This window comes from Hesperophylax consimilis, chromosome 25 (assembly GCF_061612785.1).
Source record: "Hesperophylax consimilis isolate HC1 chromosome 25, BYU_Hcon_1.0, whole genome shotgun sequence".
Lineage (NCBI taxonomy): Eukaryota > Metazoa > Arthropoda > Insecta > Trichoptera > Limnephilidae > Hesperophylax > Hesperophylax consimilis.
Window position 1 is genome coordinate 15911917 of NC_142860.1, and position 18756 is coordinate 15930672.

At 36.0% G+C, this 18756-nt stretch overlaps 1 protein-coding gene across 1 annotated transcript in view; it reads left to right on the plus strand.

Moving 5' to 3' along the window:
• LOC149411578 (serine/threonine-protein kinase 32A) overlaps positions 1-18756 on the plus strand; it is a 465118-nt gene that overhangs the window by 181898 nt on the left and 264464 nt on the right. Inside the window, exon 3 of the mRNA XM_089646859.1 lies at positions 11115-11279. Within this exon, the coding sequence (XP_089502985.1) occupies positions 11228-11279 (52 nt within the window). The 5' untranslated portion in view covers positions 11115-11227. The remainder of the gene's footprint in view (positions 1-11114; positions 11280-18756) is intronic.

Here is an 18756-nt window from a genome sequence, read left to right on the forward strand (position 1 = left end):
TTTTTTATTAGTAAAACTGTTTTTGTTAATGACTCAACCTATTAATTAATGTTTATTACAATTTACCGGTACAAGTAATTTACTCTTTGATGTGTATGTGAAAGGCAGAAAAAAACAGGCCAAAAATAACGATTTCATTTTATGTTTACGATAGCTACTCATATTTTGTAAAACCGGTCAATATTTATTTAAAAATTCCCAGAATCTATAAATGCAATGGTATAATGGAGAAGGCTAAATATTTTTTATATCGGTCAATAGATTTAATTCCCAGAATAACATAACAGTGAATGAAATGTTGAAAATTATCAAATAATATTTTCATTATATTCACAGCGTATTATTGTCGAGTTTGGTGAAAAGGCTTTTATGAATATATTACGAACTCCAACATAATAAAAAGTAAGCAGGTTCATCCAGAAAATGTGATTCGTGGTGGAAATATTTTTCGAAGGCCTGATTGGATTAATTGATTAAAATGGAATCTGTTGAACAAATAATATCGGTAAATTTTGCATGACGCAAATTCAAGCAAATTATTTTTTCGCTTTGATTTTTATGAGTTTGTAGCCAGTGTATTAATAACATTCGTTCGAGAAAAAACCATTACCATTAAAAATAGGCTAAAGCACCTAACCTCATAAACATATGAATATTAGTAGACCTGCCCTAAGTGATTAAAAGCGTATTATCCCCACTCCCCATACCGGTTCCATTGGAGCCGGCTGTGCTCGCGTATGGCCTCAAGTGAATTTAGAAAACGTGACATCATCATTCTTGTGCGAACTACGGTCGAGGCATCATCGGTTCATTTTACGAAATAACACGGCAAAATGTTGACTTGTACTATGAAAACTTGTAAAAATAGATTTGAAAAAGAGAATAAACCCAATTGTCGTATTACATTCCATATATAAGCATTATTTGACTTTATTTTAAGCATATTCACATCGTATAATATAGATCAGTTTTAGAAACATATACTATCACATCGAGAAACGTCTGGACGCGAAACACAAAGCTGGTTGGTTGCTGGGAAGTAAATTATGAACATTTATAAAAGTGTCTCAACTAAATACTTAAACGAAATATTCGACTCTGAAAATAGAACCGATTTTTTTTTGCCGAATTTGGACTTCGCAAATTTGTTCATAACGTGGCGAGTAATTTGCACTCTAAAAATGTCTATTCATTCAAAAGCAGATTTTACTTTTAAGAAGTAAATGGTGATATTATAATGCGAGATGCCTATTTACTGTCAGATTGATTTATTGACGAATCACAGTCAGCCTTACTCCCTTCGTTCTTCAACAGTTGATTTTACCCCTCGCCATTATCTTCTCGTCTATTAATTCCTATGTCTGTGCCTAACCTGCTTTTCGGAAGCGGCAACGAAATTTAATTTCATTTCATCCGTTTTATTTTTGATTTTATTTTTGTGAATGAACGAATGCAAATCTTGGAAGTGATAATTAACCCACTTCTTGATATACGATAGAGCTGAAACTAAGCAGATTGACTCGTTATTGATGACAATGTATTCTATCAACTTTTGGCAGAAGCAGTTAATGTACGAAATGAATGTCAGTCCTATCCAATCAAGATTTGGCTATGTATTATAAGTGTGCTTGTATGTGTGAGAATTTTTGTAAGCATGAGGATCTAATAGAAATTTTGCGATACATATACATATTTTTCCCACTCGAGGACCTGAGAAAAATAATTTCCCGGGCACCCCTGCTAGATGACTAAACGTAGCGAACAACATGGCGTGACCTATGGCAGAGATGTTGGTTACCTAATAAATGCTTCCCGGGGCAGCGGTACTCAAACCCGCCTCCTTAATTTGATATGTATAGCAATGACCTTTTGAATGAAACTATAATCATTAAAACGATAGTATTAACAACTCTCAAAAGAAAAATATGAATCAGAAAAATCATAAAAAGATTCGTTTGCATCTGGGGTTGAATTGATTGAACACAGGAACTCAGTTTGGCCGGAGTTTCGCATTACCACTGAGCTAAATCGAGCATATTAACTTCGGTCATATTGAACTGTATCATTCTTCGATAGAGTGAGTTTTCACGTATGAAAAAATAAATATAAATTTTAAAGTAATTTATCATTGACATGATGTTCCTTTTAAATGTAGGTTGTGAATATGAATAAATGACGTCACAGTCAGAGTTTAGGCAAATGTTATTAAATTTCATTATTTTATAATAGGTATGTAGAGCAGGGTTTATTGGCAAATTCAGAAAAAGTCTTACTGCCCGGAGCCAACGTCACTATTGCTTTCCCAGTTGGAGTATATTATAAGATCGAAGAATGAGGTGACGTGAAGGAAATTAGAAAGCGGGAGGTTGAGAAGTACACAGAGAAATATGAGTATTGCTAATTTATTAAAATCTCTTCAAATTATTGGTAAGCCGGTTTACAAACGGGATTGCAGGCTTTAAACGAAATTAATTGGTTACATGATAAACTTTTAGTAAAATACGAATATATTATCACGTCATTACATATTTTAAAAGCAAATATATAAGGATATTAGGAATTTACTAAAAGTTTATCAGGAAACGGCCTGAAATTCCGTCTTTTACTGGATTTCAAATATTTTCAGAGATTCTTAATAACTTGGCAATACTTATTTTTCTACGCGTAGGTACCTGGCTACTCAGAACTGATCGCTAAAGACGATTAAAGCCAAATTAAGCAACTATTTGATTTGAGAGTATCTCTGGAATATGCCCCAAATATATACATAATTTAGTATTTTGTTATAATTATTTGTAACGATTTGAAAACCTGTTTCTGAGTCCGGAGCCAAGGATCTTAACAGATCGTATGATGAGTGGCTCTAAAAAAATTCAAAATAATGCATAAATCTATTCAAACGTATTTAATGGAAGTTTTTTTATTTTTTTTATAGTGAATACCTCACAAGAGTCCCAACTGCTCCCGTCTGGAGCCAGTGAGACTATGGCATACCCAATTGGGGGATGTTGTGAGGCTGAAGGTAAGTGGGGAAGGGAAAGAGGAAGGTGGGGAAGTACCTGGCTATTCAGATCTAGTCACTAAACACGGCTAAAGCCATTTGGAGCAACGTTTCAATTCTGAATGGTGGTCTTACACCAGGGCGATACTGGTAGTATCTTCCACTCTGGAACGTGCCGCAAATATACTATATATTATTTTAATTAATTAATTGTGAAATAACACAAATTAATCAAATAAAATTTATTTGCGCACGCCTGGTTCGAACCCGCGACCTTCGGAATGGCAGTCCAATGCGTTACCACTGGACTATGCCGGCCGTCATAAGGAAGTGTTCTTACCATAGCGGATTTCCGGAATACTTCACTCACTTAGTACATTCGGTCTTAAATTTACAAAATGGCGACCCCGGAAGCCGAAGCTCGTATAATTCCGTTTCAAAATCAATGGTTTAATCTATGTACATTGCACTCCGATTATGTAGGTAGATACTCAATTATAAGAACACTAACGCAGACCCAACAAAAATAAAATAAAATAGATTTTTTTATAAGATTTGGAAAAGTAAAATATTAAAAAAAAAATTTAAATAAATATGAAAACTTGGAAACCTTGATAAAATGCTTGGAAGGCAATTATGTTGGCCATTAAACAACTAACAACTGTAAGATCGACGTCATGATAATAAAAGTATTAATATAATTACCATTTACTATTCGTAAACTATTTTTGTTGTATTTAAAACCTTACCACTGATACCACGGACAGAAATTATAAAAATCTGCATTTGTAAACGTAAATATTTATGTTAGTTGTAAATCTCAAGTTTAAGCCGTAGTTATAAGTCGCGGTAAAAAGCGGTATTTTGTATTTTGTATTTTGTATAAAAGCGGTATTTTGTATGTACCCACGCGGTCATAAAAATAAATTAGTAGTTAAAAGTCTTAGTTGTAAATCACTAGACAGAAACAAAACTAAGTTATAAGCCACAAGTAAAGTCATAGGAATACATCAAATGACTTGGTTGGTAAGCGAGGTAACCCGTGAGTTGATTTTCTCATGAAAACGGTATCCAAATAATCCAATAATTTATTTATTATTTATTTATTTATTGGAAAATTTCTATAGCGCCGCTTTTGTGAGATATCAGGGGCGCTTTACAGTTGATGCAAGTATTACAAAAAATATAAATATTACAAAAATAAAGTGAAGTTAAGTTAAGTAAAATGAAGTACAGGAACAGGTGGCACGAATATAGAAGATGAAGACTTCTGGAGGAGAAAAGAGTCCGCCGCGTTCCAGCCTAAGGTTTATCGTCCGTCCAGGTATGTGTCTGCTGCTAATTAAGCGAAAAAAAAAATATCTTTACATAGATAACAGACCTTGGCAGCACCGTTGTGACGTTTGGCGAGTCCTTCATTCATCGTCATATAATTCTGTTCCTGGTGATTGTGTTAGTTGGTGGTGCATTGTGCCCGTATTAAAAAATGACGGCCGGGATAATAAATTACCCTGGGCTTAGTGAAACACTTGCTAGGGCCTTCAGATTTTTCGAGAATTCCGTTGTAAACATCTGGCGTACAGTACATCCGGTGTCCAAAGTTCATCACGAGCGAATTTCGAATATTTTTGAACAAAATTGTCGATTATTCACTTTTAACACAATACGCTCAAATCACATTACTGTAAAGTTGTAAAGATTACTGGTTGTTAAGTTTATTTAAAATGTTGATTGATTGATTTTAAATATAATTTCAAAATGATGTTACCTCATGTCCCTTGAAAATACAAAAAAAAAACACTAAGCGGTTGTGGATGCTTTAGAGGACGCATCCAAAGGGCGCTATGCAACTCATTAATACTAATTATTGTTAATAAAATGTTACCACTTACTGAATATTTTTAATTTTATAAATTTTACCTATCTATATACGACCAAAATGTTAATGTTAGGTCTTGTTGGTCCCCGGTGACCAAATGTTTTTCGTGCATTTCGTACATTGGGTCGCAGCCACAACCTTTTTTGTGTTCCATTGGACAGGGAAAACAAAAACTTTTGGCCATGCCCAAATTTTTTATGTTTATACAAAAATTTATTTCAATGTTAGTGGTAATATTATATTACACTGAAATGTTTATATTTCATTATAATTTCTGTGCTTGTCGCGGTCAAAGTTCGTTGAAAGTATATAATTTGCTGGATTCTTTTTTAAGGTAGACTCTTTCATATAAAATAGTTAAAACACCTACCTTCCTCTCATCAGCTCAATCAGCAAGTATCGCAATAAGACTCCCTTCTCAGACTATTAAGGTGAGGACTGCATTTTAAGCGAGTTGTCATCAGAAGGGTGAAATAAAACCCTTCCATATAATATTAACCATTATTTTGACCATCAATAAATAATCCTTTAATCAAGAGGAAAGTGGTGAATAATGGCTAACTAAATTAAATATCTTTAAATTATAATCGGTCTTCGATACGGCTTCCAGCTCTCCTTTTGACTCGCAGCAGTGAAATCTGCCACTCTTCGGCAATCCTCAATTGATTTGATTATGAATAGCTATGGAATGTTAAGAATCCGCCTACTAAAAGAACCTCAAATGCTTCACAGTAAATGGGTCTCCAAAAACTGTTGTGGGTCACTTAAATTAATTTACAACAGGAACTCCTCTCATAGGCAGTCCATAACTTTGCTTCCCAAGTGAGTAAAAAATCATCCTTCTTTTTTTCGTCTTTTCACATCAATCAAATTGGACAGCCCCAACACAAGCGGTTTTGGGTTACTTTTAATTATTTTGTATTTTCGCAACCTTTTGAAAAATTTAAATTGAAAAAACAATAGTGCTCCTTCGGGTAATTAAAACCACATTTCAAATTTTAAAAAGACCCCCGTAGGCAAACACACAATAAAATGTGGCCTTACGGCTCAGATCAATCCACGTCTGTGACGGCCTTCATGGTTGAGATGAAAGGCTCTCGACTGGCAAGCTGAAAGTTGCAGGTTGAAATTCCGGGGCGTGCGCAAGTAAATTTTATTTGATTAATTAGTGTTATTTCACTAATTACTCATTTAAAATAATATGTAGTATATTTGCTGCACGTTGCAGAGTAGAAATTTCTCTCAGTATCGTTTTGGTGTAAGACCGCTATTCAGAATTGAAATATTTCTTGAAATGGCTTTAGCCGTGTTTCTTAGAACATATACATTATTTAAAATGAATAAATGTGAAAAAAATGTGAAAATCAACCATAGATACATTTACCGGCTCAAGTTACACCTGTTGTATTAACCGTTAAAATTGTTCATTTCTACACCATCGGAATCTAGTTCCAGTAAAACGAATAGATCTAAGTGCAATCCATAAGTGTGACTGTTATCCACGGACTCTGTGCAGAAAAAATTGCTTTTAATTCAAATTTAAACTCAGCATTTATAACCAAATATCAGTGACCCGTGTTAAACTAACTGTCACTCTTGTTTAGACAGCTGTGATTGGGTGTAATCGCCGCCATTTCTTCTGCTGCCTTGTCATTGGCTTACTGCTATTGCTGCTCACTCCTATTGGCCGTGACTGAGGTAAACAAATATCGAATCCAAATCCAAAAGATTATTTGAATAACTTGCAATGCCTCCTAAGAAGCTGCAGTCTGATGACTCCGAAATACTGAAGCATATCGACTTAAAATTTGACAGCTTTCAAATTTCTTTTAAATCCGAAATAAGGGACCTCATAAAAACAATAGATTACATGTCAAAAAAAATCGATGATTATGAAGGAAAACTAAAAACAATGGACCTGGACCTTAAAGAAGAAAAAACAAAATCAGTTAGGCTCGAAGGCGAGATTGCGGAGCTTACGAAAATAGTTAACCACCTCGACAAAAGGAACAATAACCACGACCAACAGCTGCTCGAAAACAACATCGAAATCTTCGGCATCTCAGAAAACACCAACGAAGTCATTGCCGACACAATTATTAAAATTGCAACCAAAGTGGGACAAAAGATTAACAGAGAAGACATTATTTACGCCAGCAGGGTAAAAATACGCCTACATCCTCTACCCGATGGATCCGGACTTGCTACCCCTCGCGATACCCGCCCCCGAAACATTGTGGCCAAACTCGTTACCAAGAAACTGAAGGACGAACTGATTGCCGCCATCAAGAAGAAGAAAGGACTCGACTGCAGTAGCATAGGTTTAGCCGGAGGGAAAATATTTATTAACGACCAACTCACAAGAAAAAACAAATATCTATTACGTTCCGCGAAAGAGTTTAAAAACGCTAACAATTTCAATTTTTTATGGGTGCGAAACTCCAAGATATATATAAGGAAGAACGATACCTCTCCCGCAATCCTAATATCTGGCCTGGCTCAATTATCAAACTTGTTATAACTTCAAAACCTTCTACCTTGTCTACTCACTTTTTTTATAACTCATTAAATTCAACTTATCCATCATTTACTCCCACGCTCACAACACACCACAACAACACACTCATTCTACCCATAACAGCCGCTAAAATGTTTAACAATCATACCTACACACTTGCACATTCAATATATTATCAAGCGTTACACTCGCCTAATGCATATCCCAGTGGACTTGTGACAGACAACAATAAATCGGTAATTTACTTCGCTCTCTTATGTCCGAAAAATTAATAATTTTTTATCAAAACGCGCGTGGCCTTTGCACTAAAACGAAAGAGTTTTATCATAATGTTTTGTCAAATGAATTCGATATAATTTTAATTACTGAAACATGGTTAGTAGACAGCATATCTGACAACGAGCTCTTCGACCCCAGGTATAATATTTACAGAAAAGATAGAGACACGCCCCTAACGGGTAAAACCAAAGGAGGTGGTGTCGCAATAGGTATAAAAAAAGAATTTACTGTTCACTCACGCGACTCGTGGAGCTCGGAAGCTGAAGACATCTGGATTTCACTAGCATTAAAAGACCCAAAACGCCGTAAATCTAATATTCACATATGTTGTTCGTACTTACCCGGAGTCGGTCCAAAGCTACCAAATACTCAGCGTTTATCCTTTCTCAACAGTCATACGTCCAGAATTTCCGATTTAACCACAAACTATCCAAACGATATCTTCTTATTAACTGGCGATTACAACATGCCTAACATCATCTGGAACACCACATATCATCCCCGTGGTACTGACATCTGCTCCACCACCCTCCTTAACTGTCTATCTTATTCGGATTTAAAACAATACAACCACATTCCAAACAGGTACGGTAGAACACTCGACCTAGTGCTCTGTAACACCACAGTCTGCGTCACTCCTGCCGACTCTCCTCTGGTTCCGGAGGACGCACATCATACATCCTTAATAGTTGAACTCAATATTTACGCCCCCATAACCACTTCCTCACCCCAGACGATCAAGTTATTCAATAAAGTCAACTATGACCTAGTCAATGACGCTCTGGCAAAAACTGACTGGTCTTCTGTTTTAAACGCACAGGACGTTAACACGGCGGTTAACAGCTTTTACCTAATCATCGACGCCTTAATAGATGACTTTGTTCCAAAGAAAGTTGTGAAACCAACCAATTTCCCAACGTGGTACTCATCGGCTCTTATTAACATTACAAAAGAAAAGCTGAAATTCTTTCGAGCCTGGAAACGCCACAAGAACCCACTAGATTACCAAACCTTTTCACTGCTCCGAAAAAGACAAAAGAAAATTGCTACTCTCACATACCACAATTATATTTCACATTTAGAACATTCTATACAAAATAATACAAAAAAAATATGGAGCTTTGTCAAAACGCAAAGAAAATCTCCCTACATGCCGGAACACCTAACATACGGCTCGAAAATCGCACACAACAGTAAGGAGATCACTGACCTGTTTGCTGACTATTTCTCTACCGTCTTCACTGATCATACCCCAAATCTAGCACCTGATGTCAAGGAACCTGATCCGTTAAATAATATAGCCATAAACTCAATTAAAATCAATGAAGACATCACCTACAAATATCTTTCATCCATTGACATTAACAAAGGACCTGGTTTAGATAGTTTGCCTGGTATCTTCATACGTAATTGTAGTAAATATATCACTATTCCGGTCAGCGCAATTTTCAAAAAATCATTAAGTGATGGAACGTTTCCTCATAAGTGGAAATCTGCCGTAATAACTCCCATTTATAAAAAAGGCGATAAACATGACGTTACAAACTATAGACCTATCTCTCAACTTCCTATCTTAAGTAAAATTCTTGAAAAAATCGTTTACGACCAACTTTACCCGACTATCGCTACAGCAATTACACCCAACCAACACGGATTCATGAAAAACCGGTCTACTACATCTAACCTGGTCCTATTTGTCAACTATTTGCACAGCAATATGGACGAAAGGGTACAGGTCGATGCTATGTACACCGATTTTTCAAAGGCCTTCGACCGCGTTATTCACTCAATTCTTTTAAATAAACTTACTCGTCTTGGAATACACGGTGACTTATTTAGATGGATTAAGTCATACATTAGTAATCGTAGTCAAATTATCTCAATAAATGGTGTCTTATCCAAAATAATCAACGCAACCTCGGGCGTTCCTCAGGGTTCTCACCTTGGTCCGCTTTTCTTTAACATATACTTAAACGACATAGGCTCATGTTTCCAACACTCAAAATTTTTAATGTTTGCAGATGATATGAAAATTTATAAAACGGTCATCTCTCTATCGGACTGTAGAGAGCTACAAAGTGACTTAGACAGGCTCTGCAACTATTGCACTGTTAATTATTTGGACCTCAATGTTTCGAAATGCCACACCATGTCCTTCACCAGAAACAAGCATATAATTAACTTTCCCTATTCACTCCGAGATGAACCCGTGATCTCAAAAAGCGAATGTAAAGACCTTGGAGTCTACGTAGACAGTAAACTTATATTTAATACGCACATTTCTTCAATCACTACCAGATCTTACAAAATGTTAGGTTTCGTACTGCGTCTGAGTAAATTATTTAAAAATCCTCGTACGCTAGTAATGCTTTATTCCTCACTAGTCAGAAGTACACTGGAATATGCATCGCCTGTCTGGAATCCCAAATACACTTACTATGTCAATAATATAGAGCGCATACAAAATAAATTCATTAAGTACCTAGGTTATAAATACAACAATAATTATATCTGCACTCTCCAATCCCTGAAATCCAGGCGAACGGTAGCTGACATGACATTTCTCCATAAAATAATACACAACGAAATAGACTGCTCAGAACTTCTATCCCAAATAAATTTTAACACCCCATTTAAAAGAACTCGACACACCAACCTTTTTTACACAACTAGTAATAATACAAACGCTGCAGCCAATTCACCTATTTCTCGTATCCTTCAAACATTCAACTCAATTCAAACAAGCACAAACACCGATATATTTTTTGATTCTCTCCCTCTATATAAGAAAAACTTTTTTAGCACACTGAATTCGCCCACATAACACATACAACCACACACAGACACACATGCACACGTACACACACACAAACACTCACACACACCTCTCTCCTTCCCCAGCACACTAATTTAACTTAACTTAAAAATGTAACTTAACCGTAAAATGTATAATATACCTCATATGCATATATGTCAGCAACATGTCATTGGTACCAATTATTGTACTAACTTTTATAATTTTGTAACTATTGTCATCTATGTAATTATGTACTGTTTGTTTCTGCAATAAACAAAAATAAAAATAAAAAAAAATAAAATAAAATAAAATAAAATAAATTTTGAAATGATACATTATGTAATCAAAAAAATTTACTTGCGCACGTCGAGATTTGAACCCACTAGAGGCCCTTTTAGGCTAGTCGAGAGCCTTACTCCTCGACCACGGAGGCCGTCAAATAATAAAACATTTCGTTTTATGGTTTGCAATTTCAATTTAGCACTAGAATATTTCATTTTACAAAATTGTCAGTGGGTGGTTTTCATTATTTTTAAAGTCCTCATAAATCTGCAGGAAATTCAAATATCAAAACATTGAAAACCAAAGAAAGAAAAGTGATTTGAAATGTAAAAAAATAATTTTCTTTTTTTGTTCACAGGAGGGGATATTCAAAGGAGAATGGAGATCGATGGGAGGTAAAAATTAGGGTAGCCACGTTTAAAATAAGGGATGGCAATGAATCTCAAGGGATGAACACGTAAAACCTTCAAAATGGGAGCCAACCAATCCGGAAGGGAAGATTTTCAGTTTGGAAATAAAGATGGTAAGTTTTTTTTACCTCCATCCTTAATAATTTAGGAAAGGAAATGATTGTGCTATTTTTGAAGTAACAACATATTTTTTTTATCATTTTAACCTTAAATTTACCGCAGGAATTCTATAACCTTTCGGACATGAAGGATTATAGAAGCTAAGTAACTTCGATTGCTATTTTATGCATGAATCGGTTAAGCCTAACTACGTTCGTGTAACAACTTTATCATACAATATGCAACAGAAAGTTATTATTCCATGTCAAAACGTCCATTAAGAAGTCTAAGTGCTTTAACAGAATTGCCCGAATTATCGACATTAGGTACAAGGTGCCCTTGAGATTGTAATCACTAAATGTGTACATACGAAAATATTTAACGATCGTAAGTGCGTCAGCAATTTGTCGAACATATTATTATGTCACAGGTGGTAATACTCGAATATGGATGTTACCATAATACAAGGTCTGTTGTTTTAATGCATCGTGAATTTCGTCTTCGTTTTTCTCATCGTACAGCACGAACAATAAATAATAATAATGATTGGATTATTTATATAGCGCCGTTTTCGTGAGAAAATCACCTCAAGGGCGCTTAACAACTTAATTTATGCATTAATCACTTAGACTTAGTTACTTTTGGTTTATAACTAAGTTTCATAGATATAGAGAGACTTATAACTAAGACTAATGTCGAGTGATTTACAACTAAGACTTTTAACTAATGACTTAAGCTATACATATTTTTATGACCAAGTGGGCATTTTTACACAATACCGCTACAAAACGACTTACGACTTCGGCTTAAACTAGAGATTTACGACTAACATACATATTTAATTTATATTTACAAATACCGATTGTTATGATTTCTGCGTGTGGTGTCAGTTATAAAATATTTTTTTAAAAATTGTTTACGCGTAATAAACGGTTAATAGCGGTAAAAAAAAAAGTCAAATAGAAAATCTCCTGGACTGAGCAATGAAATACTACTGATGAATAAAACAATAAAAAAGGTCATCATTCTGGATACGACAAGTTGAAAAGGTGAGTCTTTAGTTTTGCTCTGAACTCAGATGAGCTGTCGATCTTTCGCAAATATGAAGGGAGTTTGTTCCAAGCTGTTGGGCCTGCTACTGCAAAAGCTCGGTCTCCAAAATTGGTATTGTGATTGCGCATAGGTACTGAAAGTCTACCTATGGCTGTTGAAGATGCTGATCGAAGCGTTGCTTGCCTAACATTAACGTCGTTTGGAATGCAGAGTTCCGACAAGTAGGGTGGCGCCATATTATGTACGGCTTTAAAAACCATCCAGCAGAGTTTGAATTGGATTCTCTCAGGGCACCTAAGCCAATGAAGGTTCCGCAAATGTTGTGAGATGTGGGAATATTTGGGAACACCAGTTATCAGCCTTGCTGCAGCATTGAAAACTGACTGAAGTCTGTCAGTGTATATTTTAGGGAGACTTGCGTATATGCCATTGCAATAGTCGAGTCGTGATACAACATAGGAGTTTACTAACATCTTTGTGGCGCTAGCCGGAATATTTCTTTTTATAGATTTGATTTGACGCAGGTGAAAGAAACCTGCGCTTACTGTTTTGTTAATTTGGGATTTGAGTGAGAGATCTTCATCTAGATGAACACCTAGGAGTTTAATGCCATTTTTAAGGATGATGTTGCAGCCAGAAGTAATGAGAGGAGTTTTGTCTAACATTGACTGGCGCTTTTTTGTTGCTGTCCAGAGAAATTCTGTTTTGGATGGATTTAGTCTAAGTTTGTTCGAAGACATCCACTCTGTTATGGCACCAATGCATTTAACAGTAATATCTTTTAATTTGTCTTTCTCATTCGGTGCACAGTAGAAATAGATTTGCTGATCGTCAGCATAGCAATGGGAAAGAAGTCCGAATGAATCTATAATTTTGGCAACATCGTTGATAAACAGAATGAAAAGTAGGGGCCCCAAGACTGAACCCTGGGGGACTCCAGAAGTCAGGGTCACGTAGGGAGAGTTTTTAACGCCCGCTTGTACAGATTGGGTTCGGCCACAGAGGTATGATTTTATCCACTTAATAATTTCACCACCCAGTCCAAAAGTTTTTTCCAGTCTGTCGATCAAGAAATTGTGGTCGATGGTGTCAAATGCTGCACTCAGATCTAATAGTGATAGCAAAGCTAGCTTACCTGACTCATTTGCAAGCATCAAATCTGACAACACGCGCAGTAATCCAGTCTCTGTAGAATGGTACCTCCTATAAGCTGATTGGTACTTTGACAGCAGTTCATTTTTCGCCAGATGGGCGGTTATCTGCCTGATCACAATTTTTTCTAGGATTTTTGAGATGAACGGTAGATTTGACACAGGACGATAATTACTTAAATCCTCAGAATCTAGTTGGGGTTTCTTTAGAATTGGTGAGACAAGGGCCTTCTTAAGCAGTTGTGGTACCTCGCCTAAGTCAAAAGTTTTGTTATATAAGTAAACTAGGAATGGTACTATATGTTTCAGACACTTTTTCAGAAGCCACGTTGGGATTGGGTCTAAAGCACATTGTTTGTTTAGTGAACTGGACACAATTTTGGTGACTTCTTCCGATGTAGTGTGTGTGAACTTAGTAAAGGATTCGCCGTTGTAGGTTGTGAACGTAGGTGGAGGTGCAGATGCTGTTGTGGCCCGAATATTGTCGATTTTTTCTTGGAAAAAGTCGGAAAAATCTTTCGGACTGAGCGCTGCCGTGGTTGAGTTTTCAGACTCACCTCTGACAGTTTTAAGCGAATTCCAAAGTCGCTGGGGGTCCGAATCTTCACTCTCAATCTTCGTAATCCAGTAATCGGCTCTTTTTCTCCGAATTGTTTCCCTATATTCAGTTTGCACACTAACCCACGCTTCCCTTTGGCTGGCTAGTTTTCCGCTCCTGTATGTCCTCTCAAGTCGGCGCATAGCCCTCTTCTTTTCCCGGCATTCTGCGTCAAACCAGGAATCAGACTTGCGGACAGCACAGGTTTTGGTCGAAAAGGGGGCATGTTTGTTTATTAGTGTAGTTAAAATATCATTATAGACTTCTACTAGGCCAGATGTCGAATTTACATTACTATTTATGTCGTATTTTGCAAGGATGGAAGTCTTCAGTTCTTCCTCAAAGAGGGCAAAGTCAAACTTTCGCCACGCTCTGGTCGTCTTCGTTTTGTAGACAGGTTTGGAAGGATTAAAGTCTACCTCGGTACGCACAAGCCTGTGATCTGAGAGACCCACGTCTATTACTTCGGTTATTAGCGGTGGGTCAGTATTCCTAGATACAAAAATATCAAGTATTCCGCCTGCGTCATGAGTCGGAATATCTACCCATTGCCTACATCCGTAGCACTCTAAGACATCAAAAAATTTTGTTGTGTTAATGTCAGTTTTTCTATCTATTCTGATATTAAAGTCCCCAGTTATAATGAGGGCACCAGGTAGGGCATTAACCCGCCCTAAAAGTTGCGCAAATTCGTTATAAAAATCCGCAGTGATGATCCTCGACCCCGGTCGGTAGATAGTGATTAGTGTGAAAGACGCCCCCATTGAAGAAATACAACATCCCAGAGATTCAAAAGTTTGGTAATCTCCGATATTGATTTTGGATATACGCAGTCCTTGACGACCGATGATTGCCACCCCTCCATGATTCACGAATGAGATGTTATTGTTTCTGGGGTCGTCCGGCGATTTTCGTCTTGCCTGTTCTACGACCGTATAGCCAAGAGCTCGCAACTTTTTTATGGAGGTGGAGTCATAGTTTTCATGCCACGTCTCAGTAATCGATAGGATGTTCAGTTTCTTCTGGCTAATAATATCGTGAACGTCATCCACCTTGTTGTTCACTGAGCGTGCATTCCAATTTGCCACTGCGAGTCGCCGGGTTTGTAAATTTGCATGGCGCTGAATGTATACGCCTCTTAATGAAGTTTTTATTTCATCTGTCTTCTCATGTTCAGGATTGTGGGTTACTGCACTAATTTTTATTGATTTATTTTTGCGATTTCGTCCTCCCCGACAACCTCTAAATCTTATTTTCTTAGCAGGGTTGCGATTTAGATTGTAAAAGTTAATTTTTGCAGCCGCTAAAGGTTTTAATGCCACACGAGTGTTTTTTAAACCAATTAGTTCTTCTCTATCGTACACAATCACCATACTGATGCCATAAACTAACCGGCTTGCACATTTATATTATCGGGTACATATTTTCAGTAACACAAAAAAAACAAAACAAGGTGTTAGTGAGACCCGGCACCCGAAGGGACAAAACATGTGGTCAATGGTCAATGGTCAGGGCACAAATTATTTGGTCTATGGCACTGTATTTAGAAACACTGTTAGATTGATTTTTAAATCGTACAAACATTATTCTGAAATTCCGAATTACGTCCACACTGGTAACTTTAAAATTATTTCGAGCTTATTCACTTAACCTAAAAATTATAATGATTATTTAATGATATATTTACACTGAAAAAAATGAGAATTTCTCAATATTTTAAAAATAAACGAGGAGCGATTGTAAAACGCTGCCGGCTGCCACGATGGCGCCCAAAACACTTCGCCTTAAAGCGTTGGGTTAAGAATCTCGTGCAAAACTTCTCATAAAATTTCCACAAAAACAGATCACATTTTTGTCATTTCTAACAAAATGACAGCTAATTCACATTACGAAATTACTGTTGCCTTACCTGCGTTAAAACAACAGACCGTATATTGGTCAAATAATAATTGGTCTTACACTTTATTTCTAGAACCATCTGGTAAATTTTTGTTACTGCCCATTTCTGTAAAGTTTACTGTCTTCTAGTGTAATTATTATTTTTTTTTATTACAAGATAATACATTACAAAATGATAACAAAGTAATAATGTATTATTCCCAATGAGTTTATAAAACTCATTTTAGAAAGACAACATTAGAAAGGACAAGACAAATAAATAAAATACATTAAAATAAATAAACGCAGATGTTATTATGGAGTTCCAGAGAAAGATTGTGTTAGTCATTTATGAAACTGCTAAGGAAATAGCTTTTAAGAGCTTTTGTCAATGTTTTTTTGTTCGTTGCCGGAAGTTTTAAATTACTAGGTAATGATTATTTTTCGGAATAACTTATTGAGTAAAACCTCAAATTATAATATTTAAATATTGAAGACAATATTAGTGATTTTTTAAACGCAAATCTGAAACAGAAAAATCAGAAAAGGAAACGGTCACATCTGGGACTCGAACCCAGGACCCTTGTCTTTCCGGGACAATGCTCTACCAACTGCGCTAATGGGACCCTATCCTCATCGGTCACTTTTAACTGTATCATACTTCGAATAAGAACTACCAACGTTGTCTTCATTTTTTCACCGCACATTTTTATTGGCAACTATCTTTATGTATGATCGCAAGATTCAACCCGAACTAAATGCAATCCTAGACAGCGTCTTATAGATAAACCTATCTTATTGTTTTTATTTTTGATGTGCGACATCTATTGACTTTTTTTGCAAAAAAAGTCAATAGATGTCGCACATCAAAAATAAAAACAATAAGATAGGTTTATCTATAAGACGCTGTCTAGGATTGCATTTAGTTCGGGTTGAATCTTGCGATCATACATAAAGATAGTTGCCAATAAAAATGTGCGGTGAAAAAATGAAGACAACGTTGGTAGTTCTTATTCGAAGTATGATACAGTTAAAAGTGACCGATGAGGATAGGGTCCCATTAGCGCAGTTGGTAGAGCATTGTCCCGGAAAGACAAGGGTCTTGGTTTCGAGTCCCAGATGTGACCGTTTCCTTTTCTGATTTTTCTGTTTCAGATTTGCGTTTAAAAAATCACTAATATTGTCTTCAATACTAGGTAATGCGTTATATTGTTTATGTGCAATGTATTGTAAGGACTTAATTCCAAATTTGGACGTGTAAGTAGAGTAGTTTTGTAGTAGTTTTGCGTTGCATCGTTTCTCACAACAATGATATGATACGTATTTACCACAATACACGTAAAACAATGTAAAAAGGTCCTTATTAGTGCGTTGACCTTTTATTGACTCCCACCATTAAATATTCGTATTGTTGCCACACCATTATTCTTTCCCGTATTTACTTGAACTTCTAACATTAAAATCATGAAAATGGTATTTAATATAACTAATCCCTGATTCTGATAATTCTGACCCGACTCAAGTATTTGGTTCACTTTGGTTGATTTTTACTTGTAAGTGAATACCGCTGTAAATAGTCCCAACTGCTTCCAACCGTCTGGAGCCTTGATACTATGGCATCCCCAATTGTTTTCAATTCTGTATGGTGGTCTTACATCAGGGCGATACTGAGAGTATCTTCCACTCTGGAACTTGCCGGAAATATACTATAAATTATTTTTAATTAATAAAATATAATTCAACAAATATAATTAATTTGCGCAAGCTGGTATTTGCACCAGCGTCCCTATGAATGCTAATCGAGAACCTAACTCCTCGATCACGGAGGCCATCAATAGTCAGTCTTCCCTGGGCCTCCCGGACATTTTTTATCATACACATTTGCATCAAATATTCTCATAACACTCATATTATCATTTATTCACTCTACAAGCCCAAATCATCTAATCGTACCTTTATGTATATATAATTTTTGCAGTATCATGCTCTCATCATCCTTGCACTCGTTCCCGATTATAAAAATGATTTTACCTTACATTTCTGCTGCATTCAGTCCTCTTTTATCCTTTCTCTGCCAGTTACATCAGAGTTGATATCAGCACTTCATTTTAGACTGCTCCCACCACCTATTTCAACAAATACATATAAGTTATTAATAAAAATATATATTAATCGAATAAGAGTTTGAAAAGATTTTCATAATACATTACCTTTCCTCTAACTAATTTGTATAGCAAGTTATATAACAATCTTACATTTAACGATGGAAGGGACATTAAACGAACATATACGTGAAACCTACTTTTCTTCCTGGCGTTCCATGTAATTGAAGCTTTAGGCTTTTATTCTTAAGCCCCTTGAGGAGCCCACGAGCGCTTTACAAGCAGGATTTACTGAACTAAACGCGTTCGACTTATAGAATTAAGGATTTGTTGGGAGATTTTCTACAGTAACTAAACGGAGGAGGGCTATATCTGTGTGTTTTATATATTACATAATTTTTAAAAGAAAATATCAATTTGCAGCCCAATTTACTTAAATCAAATTAAGTAAATGTAAAACTATTAGATTTTATTAAACCAAAACCACGATCATATATCAATACTAACTTAATGATTCTCAACTCATTTCATTCTATGAAATAAATTATTTGAGGATAGTCTTTCATCATAAAATGCAAATTTTTGTGCATATTAATATTATTACAGTATTATTAAGTAATCAAAATAATTTGACGGCCGGCATAGTCCAGTGGTAACGCATTGGACTGCCATTCCGAAGGTCGCGGGTTCGAACCCGGCGTGCGCAAAT